This window comes from Odocoileus virginianus, unplaced genomic scaffold (assembly GCF_023699985.2).
Source record: "Odocoileus virginianus isolate 20LAN1187 ecotype Illinois unplaced genomic scaffold, Ovbor_1.2 Unplaced_Contig_37, whole genome shotgun sequence".
NCBI lineage: Eukaryota > Metazoa > Chordata > Mammalia > Artiodactyla > Cervidae > Odocoileus > Odocoileus virginianus.
The window spans coordinates 129856-148421 of record NW_027224354.1 but is presented as its reverse complement, the minus strand read 5'-3'; the positions used below and the strand labels follow the sequence as shown (position 1 = coordinate 148421).

At 39.9% G+C, this 18566-nt stretch overlaps 1 protein-coding gene and 1 non-coding gene across 2 annotated transcripts; both read left to right on the top strand.

The window, feature by feature from the left end:
• Positions 1-8720: 8720 nt before the first annotated feature.
• LOC139034196 (U6 spliceosomal RNA) lies at positions 8721-8828 on the top strand. The gene has a single exon (XR_011486623.1). It is a non-coding gene; the product is annotated as a U6 spliceosomal RNA (small nuclear RNA).
• Positions 8829-16145: 7317 nt separating this feature from the next.
• Positions 16146-17776, top strand: TCEAL8 (transcription elongation factor A like 8). The gene is made up of 3 exons (XM_020901498.2): positions 16146-16274; positions 16670-16741; positions 17336-17776. Exon 3 carries the CDS (start codon positions 17374-17376, stop codon positions 17725-17727), a length of 354 nt encoding a protein of 117 aa, XP_020757157.2. The 5' UTR covers positions 16146-16274; positions 16670-16741; positions 17336-17373; the 3' UTR covers positions 17728-17776.
• The last annotated feature ends 790 nt before the right edge of the window (positions 17777-18566 follow it).

The window sequence follows — 18566 nt, the reverse complement described above, 5'->3', positions numbered from 1 at the left end:
AAAAGAAACTGGACAGAATTCTTGCAGGTCAGTCTAAGTTGGGGACCACCAGGTTAAAACTGTTATGGGCATAGTCAAGACCAGAGCAAAGTTTAGGGACAAATCTCTTATGGACTTATCAGCATAGCCCACTTAAACGTAGGGAGAAATACTTATGGAAACGTCTGCAAGGCGGGCTCATGTAAATATGTGTGCCAACCTTGCAGACACAGGGAAAGAAAGGAGAAAATATATGGGCAGGAGTGCACCTGAAAGTTGGGATAGGATGATAAAGATCATAAATCATAGAGGCAACTATTTATCAGGACCTGTATTTCACCATCTAAATCCTGTCTACTTTGTCTCCATTTTGTCTCCTAGGACAGGCAAAGGAGGGCAAATCTCAACATGGAGAAGGTCTACAGAGAAAATGAAGGAAAGCCAGAAAATGAAGGAAACTTAGACAATGAGGGAAGGCCAGAAGATGAAGTACAGCCTGAAAATGAAGGAGAGTCAAATGAGAAAGAAAAGCTGGAAGTGGAGAGGAAGTCAGAACAGGAACCAGAGGTCCAGAATGAGAGAAAACCAGACAATGAGAGACAACCAGCAGATGAGGGAAAGCAAGAAAAGCAGGCGAGTCTGAAGTTGAGGGAAACCCACTCAGAGAGGGCAAGTAGGAATCCCAGGCAAAGCCAGAGAGCCAGTTTCACATTGCTGAAAAGCGCCCTGCTGAAGATTATGTGCCCCGAAAGGCAAAAAGAAAAGCGGACAGGAGGACAGAGGATTCCCCCACAGACTGCAGATTCTCTGGGTTGTGGCAGTAGAGGAGATTTTCTTTTCATCTGTACTTTCCCCACTAAAGAATACAGATTACTTTTTGTCATAAAATAATTAATAAAAGATTTAAAAAATAGGGAAGTACATACAAAGTGAGTTTATGAAAGTAGGGGATACACTTAAAATTCCTGTTGTCAGGATGTGAAATGATGTGTGAAACACATTATCTCTGGGACTTGTGATTTGTGAATTGGGGATAAAACTTGCCTTCCAGGGCTATGGAAATGATCAGATGATACATTGACTGTGTAAGCTGTGTTGGGCTGGCTCCTATGCTCTCCCCTGCACTAACAAGACCAGAACTCCATCAGATGTTTAGGAGGGGGCTGGGTGAGGTCTCAAGTGTGTCCATAAATAAATTCAGACAGCTGATAGGTGGGTGCCACTCTCCACTGGGTAATGCTATGCCCGAAACACACTCTACCTCTTCTCATGGGTCCTGTATTCTCTTAAGTGCCCCACTGCTGCTGGTGCAGTGAACTCCTCAAGATAACACAGCTCCTTTGATTTCTCGAGAGTCCCTAGTGAGTTACACCCCACTATGTTCCCTGCTGGCTTCCCAGATGGTGCTAGTGGTAAATAATCCACCTGCAAGTGCAGAAGACATAAGAGACATGGGTTTGATCCCTGGGTTGGGAAGATCCCCTGGATAAGGGCATGACAACCCACTCCAGTATTCTCGCCTAGAGAATCCACATGGATAAAAGAACCTGGTGGGCTAAAGTCTATAGGGTTGCAATGAGTCAGACACAACTGAAGCAACTAAGCATGTACACATGCTCATGTTCCCTACTGAACTATGGAGAAAGTCCCTCTTCTAACATTCAGTTCAGTTCATTCACTCAGTCATGTCCGACTTTGCAACCCCATGAACCGCAGCACACCAGGCTTCCCTGTCCAGCACCAACTCCCAGAGCTTGCTCAAACTCATGTCTATCAAGTCGGTGATGCCATCAAATCATTTCATTCTCTGTCGTCCCCTTCTCCTCCTGCCTTCAATCTTTCCCAGGATCAGGGTCTTTTCTAATGAGTCAGTTCTTCGCCTCAGGTGGCCAAAATATTGGAGCTTCAGCTTCAGCATCAGTCCTTCCAATGAATATTTAGGACTGATTTCCTTTAAGATTGACTGGTTTGATCTCCCTGCAGTCCAAGGGACTCTCAAGAGTCTTCTCCAACACCACAGTTCAAAAGCATCAATTCTTCAGCACTCAGCCTTCTTTATGGTCCAGCTCTCACATCCATACATGACTACTGGAAAAACCATAGCTTTGACTATATGGATCTTTGTTGGCAAAGTAATGTCTCTGCTTTTTAATATGCTGTCTAGGTTGGTCATAGCTTTTCTTCCAAGGAGCAAGTGTCTTTTAATTTCATGGCTGCAATCACCATCTGCAGTGATTTTTGGAGCCCAAGAAAATAAAGTCTGTCATGGTTTCCATTGTTTCCTCATCTATTTGCCATGAAGTGATGGGACCAGATGCCATGATCTTCGTTTTTTGAATGTTGAGTTTTAAGCCAGCTTTTTCACTCTCCTCTTTCACTTTCATCAAGAGGCTCTTTAGTTCCTCTTTACTTTCTGCCATAAGGGTGGTGTCATCTGCATATCTGAAAGTTATTGATATTTCTCCCAGCAATCTTGATTCTAGCTTGTGCTTCATCCAGCCTGGCATTTCTCATGATGTACTCTGCATATAAGTTAAATAAGCAGGGTGACAATATACAGCCTTGACATACTCTTTCCCAATTTGGAACCAGTCCATTGTTCCATGTTGGGTTCTAACTGTTGCTTCTTGACTTGCATACAGGTTTCTCAGGAGGCAGGTCAGGTGGTCTGGTATTCCCATCTCTTGAAGAATTTTCCACAGTTTGTTGTGATCCACACAGTCAAAGGCTTTAGCATAGTCAGTGAAGCAGAAGTAGATGTTTTTCTGGAATTCTCTTGCTTTTTCTATGATCCAACAGATGTTGGCAATTTGATCTCTGGTTCCTCTGCCTTTTCTAAATCCAGCTTGAACATCTGGAAGTTCTCGCTTAGCTGGTAAAGAATCTGCCGGCAATGCAGGAGACCCCGGTTTGATTCCTGGGTCAGGAAGATCTGCTGGAGAAGAGATAGGCTACCCACTCCAGTATTCTTGGGCTTCCCTGGTGGCTGTCAGTAAAGAATCCTCTTACAATACAGGAGACCTAGGTTTGATCCCTATGTTGGGAAGATCCCCTGGAGAAAGGAATGGCTACCCACTCCAGTATGATAGCCTGGGGAATTCCATGGCCAGCATAGTCCACAGGTTGTAAAGAGTTGGACACGACTTCTCACATTATGGTTTCATAAATGCTGACATGAAATGTGGAAAAATGCTTTGCAAAATCTTTCTTTTTTTAAGTTATCTATTTATTTTTTACTATACTGGGTCTTTGTTGCTGCACACAGGCTTCCTCTAGTTGCAGAGAGTGGGGGCTTCTCTATAGTGTGGCACATGAGCTTCTCATTATGGTGGCTTCTCTTGTTGCAGAGCACAGGCTCTAGGCACACAGGCTCAGTAGTTGTGGCTCACAGGCTTAGTTGCTCTGTGGTATGTGGGATCTTCCTGGACCAGGGATCGAACCTGTGTCGCCCTGCATTGGCAGGCAGATTCTTAACCACTGGACCACCAAAAAAGTCCCTGCAAAATCTTAATTAATGCATTTTTCAGGCATTATAATTAGCCTACTAGACTTGCCCTTTTCAAAACAAAGATTTTATCTTACTCATTTTGGTACCTATAACACATAATAGAAGCTTTAAAAATCAATATATTAATTACTGAGTCAGAACGCCTCAATTCTTGACCCAGTTCTGTCCCTGATTTAATACAATGCCTTGAACATGTAATTTCATTCTTTAGCAACTGCTTGCCAATCCAAAAGGAACACAGCAAGAGAGAGGTTATACCATAATCCATTGCTAAATAATTCTAACATTGGATACATAGTGTTTCTCAAAGTTTGCTAGCTACTAGCAGACAAATCACCTACCTTGATATGTATCACCTACCTTGGTCTGCTTGCTTTCCAAATAAAGTCATTATTCCTTGCCTCAACACCTTGTCTCCCAAATTATTGGTCTGTCATGAGGTGGTGAGCAGAGTGAGCTTGGACTTGGGAACAAGGGCGACTGAACCAGCCAGGAACTTTGCTGCTTGAGGCTACCTGGCCCTGATCAGGGAATATTGGGGCACAACCCCAGCAGCTGCTGGGACCATTTGTCCTGAGGTTCTTTCCTTTAAGATTCCCTGAAGCAGCACAGGCTACCCCAAGCACTTGGCAGTTGAAGCTAGGAACCGACAAACTTCTGAGAGTTGACTAACTTGATTTTGTAGAAAAAGTTGCTCCAGTGTGCACACTGGGAACATATTCCCCCTCAATTTGGGCTGTTCCTTTATGGGACAAGTCAGTTTGTTTGATTGGGGTACCTTGTTGGAGAGGGAAATTATTGTTGGACTCTACCTGATTTTTTTTTCATTTATTTTTATTAGTTGGAGGCTAATTACTTTACAATATTGTAGTGGGTTTTGTCATACATTGACATGAATCAGCCATGGATTTACATGTATTCCCCATCCCGATCCCCCCTCCCACCTCCCTCTCTACCCAATCCCTCTGAGTCTTCCCAGTGCCTTAGAACCAGTTCATTGGTTTTGTTTTAGTTTTGTGTGCATCGATGCTAGAATTTGTTTGAGACTTTTATGTTGGAATTTGCATTTTTTTGTGTTTTGGTATTATCAAATTTATAAAAATGGGAAATACTTCATCTATCCCAAATATATGGGACATATATGAGATATGTTAAGATCAAAAGAGTGATGGTCCCTGAATGGGTCACCCAAGTATTATATGATCTGGCAGTTAGAATTGTTTTGCAAAAGAGCAGGCAAAAGATATGAGATTCTACAGGTAGACACTTTTATGCTATTTCATCAGGAGGAGAAGAAATCAGAGGGTTGCCCCCTTATGGTATAGCAGTCTGAAAGGAAACCCAAGGGAGAACCTGTTCTACAAGAAGAGAGAGGAAATGAGAATGGAGACATATTATTTCGAAACTTAAAACCCCCTCCAGTCTATCCAGCTTTCCCACTGGCTGAACAGGCTGCACTGGCAGTTTATCCAACTGCCCCTCGCCATGCCACCAACATATTCACGCCTTTCACCACCTCCTGTTTCCCCTACCCATGAAAATCAAGTAGAAGTTTCTATGTTCACCCCCAGAGCACAGGGCCCTGGCTTAGCATCACTATCTAAGCCCTTGGATGGACTTGAGGTGTCCAATTCTAATTTCCCCACAGGCGTCCTGGGTAACTTTGACAGTGGGGAACAAGTTGATTGACTTTCTAATAGGTATCACTCCCCAAACCTTCCCTATTTACTTTAAGAGGCTTGTAAGTATTAAACATGGAGGAAACAAAGTTATCCTAGGAGAAACTTCCCTATACAATGGAGATGCAAATGTTCTATCTGATCTTCTCAAGAGCCCTCATCTTTGCCATACTTTTAAGATGCAAAATTTGAAAAGATGGTAAAGTAATTTAGAAACTGATTTGTTAAGGGTGAATAGAAATTCCAACTGTGTTTCTATAAATATTTGGTCATTCAGACAAGTGAGCTTGACTTGTTCCATCTTCCAGAAACCTAACTTTAATCCAACCACTTTTGTAAACTGATGGGTTTTACATTTCTGTACCTGACTCAGGGCTGAAACTGTGAAATGAGAGCTATGAGGTCTCTCTGTTTGCTTCTGTGTTTGCATGTGTTTCTGTCTTTGGATAACATTGCTAAGGTTGATTTGTGGATGAGCTTACAAACCAAACAATTCTAAGTATAAGAAAAATTAAGAGCTAAATGAGTTTCAGTTTCACTTGAACTGGGAAATGTTCAATATTGAATTAATACCTGGCATTAACATTTAAATTTATTGATCCAATTAATATAGATCTGTCTTCAAAGTCATCAACATTAAGTATAATTACTTTAACTGCATTTAGATTTAGTACAAGTTAAATGAAATCTTGTTGCATCTGTTGCAAATTTGTCAGCAAGAAAAATAACTTGATATGTTGAAACTTTAAAGTAAATATAAACGAAATAAGAGCTTTTAGGTAAGCTCTATAAGAATAATTATGTTTTAAAAATCACCTAAAATAGTCTCTCTAGATTTTGGTAACTATTACTTGCCTTTTGGTTTTCACTTGAAATTGTTTTCAAGAGTCAGGGATTTTAAATTAAATATATAATTAGAGCTACTGAAAATAATATTTCAGTATGTTTTTTGTTAGGAAGGTATAAGGAACAGAACTACATTTTACTGAGAAAGTTTTATACATGGTCAGGATTAACAAAATTTAGATTGAAGTTAACTAAGTAAATGGATTTTGATAAGTAAGTTAACATGAGACTAGAATTTGATCTTTCTGTTATAAGTGCTCCTTTTTGATAACAGACTATATGAGCTTCTGTGCCCTCAGGTGACCCATGTTTGTTTTCTTTTAATCATTTTGTGACTTTAGTTAAATGAATAAGTATTGTTTCGCAGTGACCTATGATCCTGCTGTGTTTAAAAGCTGTTTGGTATTTTTTGACAAAACTTCCCAAGTCAAATTATAAGGAAGCTCCTTTGACTTCTAGTTAACTTTGGGATGCTTCAAAGGGCCCCTGAAACATCCCAAAGAGAGATACTCAATTAGTTAAGTTCACTTTGTATGCTAGATTACATGTGAAGTGTTGTCAAAAGAGTAAATTTTCTTAGGTTATTTTGTATGGTAAATGCTATAGGTATTCTAGAGATTATATGGAGTTCCTAAAATTCTGATACATCCTGGTAAAATTATCAAGCATAATTCTAGCTATTATCTGAAAGTGTTATAACCAAGTTACTTTGTCAGTTGCATTATAATCAAATTTAAATGTGCTTTCTTAAGTCTTTTGTCATTATAGACCGTTACGGTTTCATTACGATGCCATTGCAAAAATGCTTCCTTTGCAAGATTTATAAAAAGGACTTTTGGATAAATACAAGTTCTGACTTTCAGACTGTAATGCTGAACTGAGTAAGAAACTGAAGAATTCTAATGGGAGATCTAATGGCTTTATAACCTGACAACGGAAGGGATTAGTTACACAGGACTGTGTGAACTGGTGAATATGCTTATAATATTTATGGTTTCTGTCTGAAAAATTACTGGCTTAATTCTGTGTCTTTCCAAGGGGAAGGTTTTCCTTACACTAATTATGACTTGTAATTTGGTAAATTATTACCATTGTAAACAGAATTGAAACATTTATCTTTTTCTGTCTACCTGGTTGATCCTGCCAGTAGCATATGCTTGTCTCAAAGATTAAGCCATGCATGTCTAAGTACGCACGGCCGGTACAGTGAAACTGCGAATGGCTCATTAAATCAGTTATGGTTCCTTTGGTCGCTTATAACAACTGAATTACAGCTAGTTACACTAATCATTGTTTTAATTTGCTCTTTGTTTCCAAATTTTTTCTGCTTTGTGTCTCCGTGCTGTACTATGTCCTTGTCAATGTTATTAGCTGCATTACTTATATCCTGTCTATTTTATCAGATTGTTGTTTCTCTCAATACCCAGTGTGTAACCAGGACTCCAACAAAACTTCTATGGCTGACAAAAAGAATTCTTGTTATATTTGTTGCAAATTTGTCAGCAAGAAAAATAACTTGATATTTTGAAACTTTAAAGTAAATATAAACAAAATAAGAGCTTTTAGGTAAACTCTATAAGAATAATTATGTTTTAAAAACCATCTAAAATAGTCTCTCTGGATTTTGTTGGGGAGGCTATGTTCTGGTGGGGAAATTTGTTTCTCATAGGGGTATATGATAGAAATTCTGAAACTAATTTAACTATATACTAGAGTTAATTAAATAAGTGAATAAATTATGCATAAAGGAGAACCAGGTTTCTCACTGTCAGACATAGAAATTAAAAATAAAAAATAAGAGGAGAGAAAGCTAAATGGATATGTGTAGTAATGGATTACAGTCACATGTATTAGTATGAACTTGTGTGTCTTTATATCATTTGTATCTATAGAGATACAAATAGCTATCGATATACATGATAAATAAATGCAGAGATTGTATATATACAGTTTGATATTACAAACATGCATCTCCTTGCTTTATCAACTAAGAAATTTGGGAAGCAATGACACCCAAATAGCAACCAGAATACCCTGCACTCAGATCTTAATTACTAAATATGATTATCCAATAAAATTAACCAAGACTCCTCAGAGAAATGGCTGATTATTGGATTGGGAAAAGGATAAAACCAGATGAATCTGGAAGATATTATAGTACCAGAAAGCAAGGAAGCAGAAAAAGGATAAACGTATGCCAATCTGAAAGAGCTCCCAATTGCCAAGGCTAGAAAATTTGGACAAAACTCCCCCAAATGGTTGTATTGTGTTATAACCCTGAAGACTTAAAAATCCATGTGTCACACTGATAGGAACAAATAATCATATGAATAAGTAAATGGGGGAAGGATCTTTCTTACATAATAATTTCAAATATTAAATGTAGAAGGAAATGAGGGATATGAAAAGTTACCCTCAGAACATCACAGTAATAATTTTTGCAGGCAAATCCACAGAATGTTTGCACAGTCTCAAGTTATCTGACTCCATATATTTATCAGTTACTGTGGTTGTTTTCAGACATATCCACAAATTTTTTGATGTTCCTCCCTCCAGGAGGTAGAGTTTAATTCCCTTCCTCTCTAATATGGGCTAGACTTAGTAAATTGCTTCCAAACAAATAGAATATGAAAAGAGAAAAATAGTAATTTTACATGTGGAGAAACCCAGCATTCATCTTAATCAAACGATCAAAGTTAACCTTACCAGTGCTCGCTTAGGCAGCACATATACTAAAATTGGAACGATACAGAGAAGATTAGCATGGCCCCTGCGCAAGGATGACATGCAAATTTTTCTGAAAGAGACACGTGTACCCCAATGTTCATCGCAGCACTGTTTATAATAGCCAGGACATGGAAGCAACCTAGATACCCATCAGCAGATGAATGGATAAGAAAGCTATGGTACATACACATAATGGAATATTACTCAGCCATTAAAAAGAATACATTTGAATCAGTTCTAATGAGATGGATGAAACTGGAGCCCATTATACAGAGTGAAGCCAGAAAGATAAAGACCAATACAGTATACTAACGCATATATATGGAATTTAAAAAGATGGTAACGATAACCCTATATGCAGGACAGAAAAAGAGACACAGATGTATAGAACAGACTTTTGGACTCTGTGGGAGAAGGTGAGGGTGGGATGATCTGAGAGAATAGCACTGAAACATGTATATTATCAAGTGTGAAACAGATTGCCAGCCCAGGTTGGGTGCATGAGACAAGTGCTCAGGGCTGGTGCACTGGGAAGACCCAGAGGGATGGGATGGGGAGGGAGGTGGGATCAGGATGGGGAACACATGTAAAACAATGACTGATTCACATCAACGTATGGCAAAAACCACTACAATATTGCAAAGTAATTAGCCTCCAACTAATAAAAATAAATGAAAAAAAAAAACAAAAAACAAAGTTAACCTCACCAGTGATCAGTCATGCTGATGTCATGTAACCCTGACATTGTGACAAAAAGGACACTTTCCCCAAATTAATAACAGCCATTGTGACTATAAGAAAACATAAGATAAATCCAAATTGAGGACCATTTTACAAAATACCTCACTCTTTAGAAATGTCAAGGTTATGAAAAACAAGGAAAGACTGAGAAACTGTCATAGAATAAAGAGACATATTGACCAAATGCAACATTGTGTCCTGGATTGAATCCTGGGACAAGAAAAGGATAGCAGTGAAAAATCTGGAGAAATCGGAATAATTCTGTAATTTAGTTAATAGTACTGCACAAATGTTCATTTTTTTTTTTTATAAACGTACCACAATTATTAGGCAAAGCAGGATGTAGGGTTTACAGAAATGCTTTGTACTATCTTTCAAACACTTCTTTAGAACTAAAATTATTTCAAAACAAAAAGTTTAAAAAATAAACCAGACTGAGTTTCAAGAACCCAAAACAAAACTCTCTTAAAGAATGAAAGTGATTGAACAGTTGAGAAAACAAACTGAAACATAATTGAACAAATTCATTATTCAGTGAGAAAAGGAAGATTTGACAGACCACAGCTGACAGCAATTACTGGAAAAAATAAAATTATTCTACTATTATACCAGAAAATTAGAACTACTTAATAAATTCATTGCATGCATATACATATATGTATGCATTATGTGTTTGTGTGTGGAATAGCACTCTTTAAATACTGTTCTGCCACTTTCTTCACTCAAAAATATGACTTCAATATAATTTGCTGTCACTGTATGTGCATTCTTTCATTACTTTTTATTTCTGCACAACTTCCACAGTATGGATAATTAATTTAACCATTCTCTTCTGAGTGAAAATTTAAATCATTTCTGCCACCTTGAACTTTCATCACTGGTGTGGTTACAAAGTTGAATCAGGTAAGGTTTTTTGTTCTAATGGACTCACAGATAAATAAGGGATACAAAGTAGAAAGTAAACAAACCAGGGGGAAAGCCTTAGGCTAGGTAAACAGAATGCCTCAAGGACAAGGTAGCACAGGCAAATAAGGCAGAATCAAGAGGTCAGCAAAGAGACTTTCTTTCCACTGTAAACTTAATTTTTAAAAGCACCCAGAGAAAAGCAATAGCACTCTCCCCAACAACTCTGTTTTTTGCCACAGGAAAAAGTTGCCTGGTCTAAGCTGTAGTATAGCTGAAATGTGCCTCCCTGCAACCGAGCAACATGCTCCACATAGATGTGAACCTCAAGGCTTAAGCAAAGCAATCTCAAGAATCTAGCTGAGGTGGGTCTTGGGCATTCTGTCACATAGTAAGAAAGTCTAAGCAGACCAACTCAAGGATTCCTATGACTGTGATCAACACAGATACCATGGGGACATATGAAATGGCAGTGGTTATGACACAGCATTTCAGGTTCACAGTAATTCATAAGCATTATGCCCTTGATGACTAGAAACTCTTGGCTACAATAATCTACAATGTTTGCAGCATTTAGCTGAGAGTGCAGGAAAGTGGACAGAATTAACTGGAAGAGATGAAAAGTTGCGCTTCAAATTATGTTCATTTGCTTGGATGCAGCAAATGTCTATTTTGAAGAGGTTTTGGATCTTGTGAAACTTATGCATCCCAAATTCCCAAAAGTGAAGGAACACAGTGACAGGAGGGATGGTAGATGACTTTACTTTCTGGGTTTTTTTGTTGTTGTTGTGTTGTTCTTTTTTTTTTTGAGTTTACTTTCTGAAGTAGAGACATACAATCTATGTAGAAATCTGCTTGGTCACTGTGTGCACCACTCACATTAGAACATGAGTGGATTCATGCTCAGTTGAGCAAAATGATGAAATATGTTGGGTCTACTTGCACACCAGAGGGGTTTCATCTCAGATGGCAGCCGCTTCAGTCCATGCTCTGTAGCCAAACCTTTGGATCTGCAGCAGATTTAGCCATGTCAGGAGGGATGTTTTCAAGCCATAGGCAGCATACTAGAGAAATGAGGGAGAGAAATAGCCATCTCAAGTTCTTCTATGGGATAAGCTTTGAAAGAACAATAAGAAATATGCAGAAGGAGTTGTTGAATTCAGAGCTTCAGAAAATAACTTCTAAAGGGAGCACAGAAAACAATATTCTAGATGTCATAAGCTTGTATAAGAGCTCCTTTCTCCTCCCCTCACACCACTGGAAAGGCTGTGGACTTTGGAGCTATCCCTCGGGCTCTCTTGGTGCACAAAAATAGAATATTGATTGGTTCAGAGGGGCAGGGTGTCTACTCTCCAGAACTGACGTCTTCATTATTTAAATAAATGTGTACCCCCTTTTCTTTCCTTTTTAAAAATAGTTTTTAATTGACTATAATACTCTTTGTTTCCAAAAATCTTACATTTAAAAGCTACTGTGATTAACTTAATTTAAAAGTAGCTGAGGCAAAAATACACAATGAAGAAAAGACAATCTATTTAACAAGTGATGCTGGGAAAACTGGTCAACCGCCTGCAAAAGAATGAAACTAAACACTTTCTAACACCACACACACACAACAAACTCAAAATGGATTAAAGATATAAATGTAAGACCAGAAACTATAAAACTCCTAGAGGAAAACAGGCAAAACACTCTCTGACATAAATCACAGCAAGATCCTCTATGACCCACCTCCCAGAATAATGGAAATAAAAGCAAAAATAAACAAATGGAACCTAATTAAACTTAAAAGCTTTTGCACAATGAAGGAAACTATAAGCAAGGTGAAAAGGCAGCTTTCAGAATGGGAGAAAATAATAGCAATCTAAACAACTGACAAAGAATTAATCTCCAAAATATACAAGCAGCTCATGCAGCTCAATACCAGAAAAATAAATGACCCAATCAAAAAATGGGCCAAAGAACTAAACAGACATTTCTCCAAAGAAGACATACAGATGGCTAACAAACACATGAAAAGATGCTCAACATCACTCATTATCAGAGAAATGCAAATCAAAACCACAATGAGGTACCATCTCACACTGGTCAGAATGGCTGCTATCAAAAAGTCTACAAACAATAAATGCTGGAGAGGGTGTGAAGAAAAGGGAACCCTCTTACACTGCTGGTGGGAATGCAAACTAGTACAGCCACTATGGAGAACAGTGTGGAGATTCCTTAAAAAACTGGAAATAGAACTGTCATATGACCCAGCAATTCCACTGCTGGGCATACACACCGAGGAAATCAGAATTGAAAGAGACATGTGTACCCCATGTTTATCGCAGCACCATTTACAATAGCTAGGAAACGGAAGCAACCTGCATGTCCATCAGCAGACGAATGGGTAAGAAAGTGTTGGTAATATACACAATGGAATATTACTCAGCTATAAAAATGAACACATTCGAGTCAGTTCTAATGAGATGGATGAATCTGGAGCCAGATTCAGAGTTAAGTAAGTCAGAAAGAAAAACACCAGTACAGTATATTAATGCATATATATGGAATTTAGAAAGATGGTAACGACAACCCTATATGCAAGACAGCAAAAGAGACACAGATGTAAAGAAACAGATTTTTGGACACAAGGCACTCAAAGCTGGTGCACTCGGACAACCCAGAGGGATGGGATGGGAGGGAGGTGGGAGGGGGGTTCAGGATGGGGGGGGGACATATGTACACCTGTGGCTGATTCATGTCAATGTATGGCAAAACCCACCACAATATTGTAAAGTAATTAGCCTCCAATTAAAATAAATTAATTAAAAATTAAAAAAAATAAAAGTAGCTGAGTGCTCCGTTGATGTACTGAAATTGCTCAGGGACAAAGGTGAAGGTGAAGGCATGTACCATCTGGCTCTTGGTCAGGTGTGCACCAGTGAGCTGACTGATCTCTCTCATATCACTTTTTAGGAAAACAGGGCAATATCCTCTGTCAGTAGCTCCATAAAAATGGTGTTAGGGTTGTTCTGACTACTCATAAGCAGAATAAACAGAGGAGGAGACAATGACATTTCTGCTCCAGTTTTGTGCAAGTAGGGAAGGTTCATCTGTGAGACAACTGGAATACAGCTCCTTCTGAATCTCTGAAATTTCTGGGAGATGCACTGTTTAAAATCCCAATAGCCAGTCAAGCAGCTTGAAGCTGGAGCCTGCCCCCACTCCCCATTAGCAACCCACATCTGAATATCTGCCTCGTTAGATAACCCCACCCAACATACACACAAATACACAGTAAAGGAGAAAGGTACAAGGCAACCTTTGCTGAGGGCAATATGAGGGGTGCAGACCCTATGTGTAGCATTGACAGAGGAGGGAGAGCTCACTTCCAGCTGGGGAGGCTTTTTAGAGGCTGGGTGATGGAGCTAGGTCCCTAAGAATGAGCAGAACCAGGATCTGGGAAGGAGAGGAGTGCAATCAGGAGGAAGAAAATGGGGTGCAAGGGCAAAGAGAGAGAAGAAAGCATACTTGGGCACAGTGAATGAGAGTTGCTTTTGGATGGGGCAGAAAAGTAGATGACAAGTGTGGCTCAATTCTGATCAACAGTGAAGGTCAGGATGAGAAAAGCAAGATAGACCTCACAGATGGGTTGCCATCCACAGCCTTTGAGCAGGAGAATGACAAGTTGAAAATAAGGAAGAGTGAAATTTAATTTGACAGAAATGTGCAAAGTAAATTGAGAAGGGATAAGGAGGTGTGAAGGTAGACAGATCAGATAAAAGGTTACCCTAACAGTCTGGTTTGAAGCAATCAGGGCCTAACCCTCTACACAAATGTTTACAGCAATTCTTTTCATTATTACTCAAAACTGGGAAGAACAAAAATGTCCTACTGAGGGTAAATGGACAAATAAACTGGAACATATTTATACAAAATACTAATCAGTAAAAAGAAAAAATGGGTTATTAATGCATGAAACAACTTAAATGATGAATCTCTAGGGCATTATGCTGAGTGAATGATGCCTGTTTCTAAATGTGACATATTGTAGATTTCATTTACATAACATTCTGAAAAAGAGAAAATGATAGATGAGAGGTTGCCAGAGTTCATGGAAGGAGGTAAGATATGACTGCACTAGGAAGTTTTTTTTTTGGGGGGGGGTGAATGAACTGTATCCTGACTATGATGGTAGTTCCACAAATATATACATTTCTTAAATTTCATAGAACTATACACCCAAAACAAGGTTAATTTCACTATATGATAATAATTTTTTTTAAAATATCAATTTCCCCCATTAAATATAAGGGAAATATTTTGTGGTAATGGTTACCTCTTTATAATTCAATAGCTATATTTATATTAAATACTCTCCCTTGAATAATAGGAAGTGTATCTCTCAACTGTGGAATAAATAATTCATGCTTAAATATAAACTGTGAAACATAAAAACAACAAAAATACTTCTTCCAACCCTGCTTTCTCTGTGGTGGGCTCTGTCTTTGGCTATCACATCCCACCATGACCATCCTCTTTGCCTCTTTCCCTGACTCTCCAGCTGGCTTCACTGGCCAGACTGCCATTCCCAGTACCAACATACTTCCAAGTACCAGTGGATGCTGGGTTGCAGGAATATCAGTTTCCTCTTTTAACCAATATTTTTACAGCAATGACGTTCTCTCTGCTTTCTGATTATAACAATTACATATGTTGCTCATGGAACAAACTGCTACCAGAATACCTCGAGAGTGGCCTGCATGAATGAAAACTCCACTGCTAAAAAGCCTCACACCAAACTATCAGAACTCACCAGGAACTCTCTCCTTTCTGTATTCTAAGAGTGTGTGAGAGTTATTTTCCAATACATTTTTTTTTTTTTAGTTCCAAATTAAAGTAGACTCCATGGAAAGGAGGCTTTCCTATAGATTCATCTGATTAGCAAGACACTGAATCCTACAGAGGTCATAAGAAGAGGAAGCCTGAAGCCTCCACTTAAAACTCAACCAGAAGCCACAGAAGCAGCAGTCCTCACAAACGGTCAGACATCTAACACTTTACAACGTGAGTTTAACCAGAAAGAGAAGAACTAGTGGATTACTTACATAAAACTGCTAACAAGAGAAAACTGGGCCTCTTCCGACCGATTAATTTGGCGTCAGTTTTAAAAGGTGCTGTTTTAATAAGATTTTAAAAAAACCTTTTCTAACACATCAATATGTTGTGAAAACTGTCATTTCATTTGCAGCTATCAGAAAATTTTTCCAAAGTTTTAAAAATTGATGTAACTAATTTGTCTTCCATATTGTGTCAAGTATTGCTTATGTGGCATTTCTTTTTTAAACATCATTTTTAAAGAGTAAGCTTATTGTTTAAAACATTAAAGCAGAAAACTATTTAAGAGAACTAGTAAAAAAAAAAAAACCCACACTCTCACTCCCAGGTTCTTTTCTAGCCGCCCTTCGCCCATTTTAATGCTAGACAGGACTCCAAGGGAAATGGTGGACTGTAGGATCTTGGGGGGAGGAGAGGAGGTGAAATTGGAAGCAGGAGAAAGAGATGATTCCCCAAAGAAGGAGAAATTGTCTATTCACCCCGAGGGGCAGATTCTCCCTGGTAACCCGAGAAAGACGAAGAGAAACTGCAGGAAGAAGATACCAGTTTTATTGTCTCTGATTGGCAAATATGAAAAAAAAAAAAAGATTGACAGTATCAAATGGAGGGAACGCAGGGGGCGGGCTGCAGTGTTAAATGGGAGGAGTAACCGAGGACTCGAGCTCATTGATGACGCGACCCTCACGTGACCAGGAGTCGACGTGTGCAGAAGTCCTTATAGTCCAGGGCCTGTTTCCCAGGAGCAGCTCCCTATAGCTGGAGAAGGAGAAAAGTGCCCCGGATCCTTTCAGGTCAGTATAAAGCTGGGCGCTGCCTTCGGGACCCTGGGGTCTAGGAGTCAGATAGCAGAAACCAAGCATAGCCGGTACTACTTTCCTAACACCACGGTTCCGCTAAACTTCCATTTTTGTGCAGGAAATTTTGGGCAGTTTGGGGGTGGAGAGGGAGAAGGGTAGCTAATTGAGGATCCCAAGAGAGACACAGAAACAATTTAGAAACAACTTGAGTCGCTCACTCCCTGTCTGAAGGGAACGGGTGGGCACCGGGGAGGGAGGGCAGGGTTGCCTTAAAAAGATCGCGAGGATGAGGACGTGGGGAAACTTTAGATGAATAAGGCCTAGAATCGTTAAAGGGACCCGTGATTCAGGCACTGACCTCCTTACCAAGCACTCTTGTCGGTCTGCAGGACTCTTGGTCTTTGGGGAGCAACCCAAATCGACTGAGGGAAGAGGGAGGAAAATTCCCTGGATCCCTGCAGGTCAGTGTAAAGGTGCAGTTGCCGCCTGTTCCTGGGGGTGGGGGTGTGAGTGCGGATAACACCGAAGCCCATCCTGGGTCACTGCAGCCTCTCCCCATCCGGATAAAGCGCCAGAGGCCTGTGCAGAGCCTGCAGCGGAAATGGGGCGGGGGAGGGGGGAGACTGGAGAGACGGGGAAGGGGGAGGGGAGGCCAGAGACTGGACCAGCCGGTCTCAGGTGAGAGGTAGGAGGTTGGAATGGCTTGGGAAAGCCTAAAAGGGCGGGAGTGTTGGAGACAGGAGGCGAGGGAGGGGTTAATTGCTTCCGCGCTGCTCCCTGCTCCTGTTTCGGTGCTAGGGGAGGCCTGTAGCAGGGCCTGCTGGGAAATGGTGGGCTGGAGCGGGAGGAGAGAAGATGGAGCGGGAGGGGGAGGGGGAGGGGGAGAGAGGGGCGGAGCCAGGGGAGTTCAGAGCCTGAGGATCTAGCCTTTTCTAGTTGGAAAACTTTGACAGTTAGAGTCCTAAATGAGAAGCAGCCAATATCTATGGAAACCCATACTCTAGCTGGTGGTTCATTTGCCTTGTATCTGGTTGTTTTGTTTCCTTGTTTTCCAGGGTTAATTTATTCAAAAGGAAATTGAAAAATACTCAACATGCAAAAGTCTTGTGAAGAAAATAAAAGAAAACCACAGAACATGCCAAAGGCTGAGGAAGACCACCCTTTGGAAGCTGTACCACAGGAGGCAGAAAGAAATCCTCAACCTTGTGAAGAAGGTGTAAGCCAGGAAGCAGAAGGAAACCTTAGAGGAGGGCTGACTCAGCCTGGTCAGGGATACAAAGAGGATGCTCCTGTTAGGCATTTGGACCCTGAAGAAATGATAAGAGGAGCAGATGAGTTGGAAAGGCTTAGGGAAGAGATAAGAAGAGTAAGAAACAAGTTTGTGATGATGCATTGGAAGCAAAGACATTCACGCAGCCGTCCTTATCCTGTGTGCTTTAGGCCTTGAATTCTTTTTTTGTCCGATATTAAAATTTGGCCCCTGCTTTCTGTTAGCATTTTCTGATGTGTCTCTGACTTTTGCTTTATTTTTAATCATCTGGTGGAGTTTTGTTTTAGGTAGTTTCCTTGTTACCAGCATCTGGATTTTCTATTTTGACACATTCTCCAGGTCTATTTTTCAATTGGGAAGTTTCACACATATGCATGAAAATATGTTCATTCCATATTGTAAAGTAAAACATAACAGGTTACAAAGCAGTATATTCAGTACCAGCTCACATATGTAGGAGAAAGTCTCAAATTGTGTGTGTGCGTGCATGTGTATACATACATGCATATATCAGAAATTTAAATGTGCTTGTTTCTGTGTGATTTTTTTTCTTTTTGCTTATATGCATTTTTTAATGAACACATCACACACACAAAGAGAATTAAAGTTTTTTTTATTAATTAAGAGTCAATCAAATAATTTGCAACCAGCTTATAAGGACAATGGGGCACCTAAACTCCTGATGAAAGAACTATTTAAAAAAATGTAAACCTCAAAATACCTCTGGATCTCTTAGCCAGAGGAATAAAACTGGCAATTATTACAGATACACTTGCTTAAGACTTGATCTTTTCATGGGAAAACACCTGTCTCACAGGGCTGGTATGGGGAAGAAATGAGGTGACTGAGCTGTGCTTGGTGGGCTCTTGTTCCCCACCTGTGCATATAGAACCCCAACCCATTGCAGAACATCAGTTTTGAGGGAGGGTCCTGGTGTGACTCAACCTGTGCTCAGGAACAAGTCCAATAGGCAGGGAGTTGAGGGCTTCCATGCCAGGCCTCTGCTGTCGAGCCCC

Coding starts and splice junctions, on each gene's coding strand:
- TCEAL8 (XM_020901498.2), top strand. CDS start 17,374: ATGCAAAAGTCTTGTGAAGAAAATAAAAGAAAACCACAGAACATGCCA.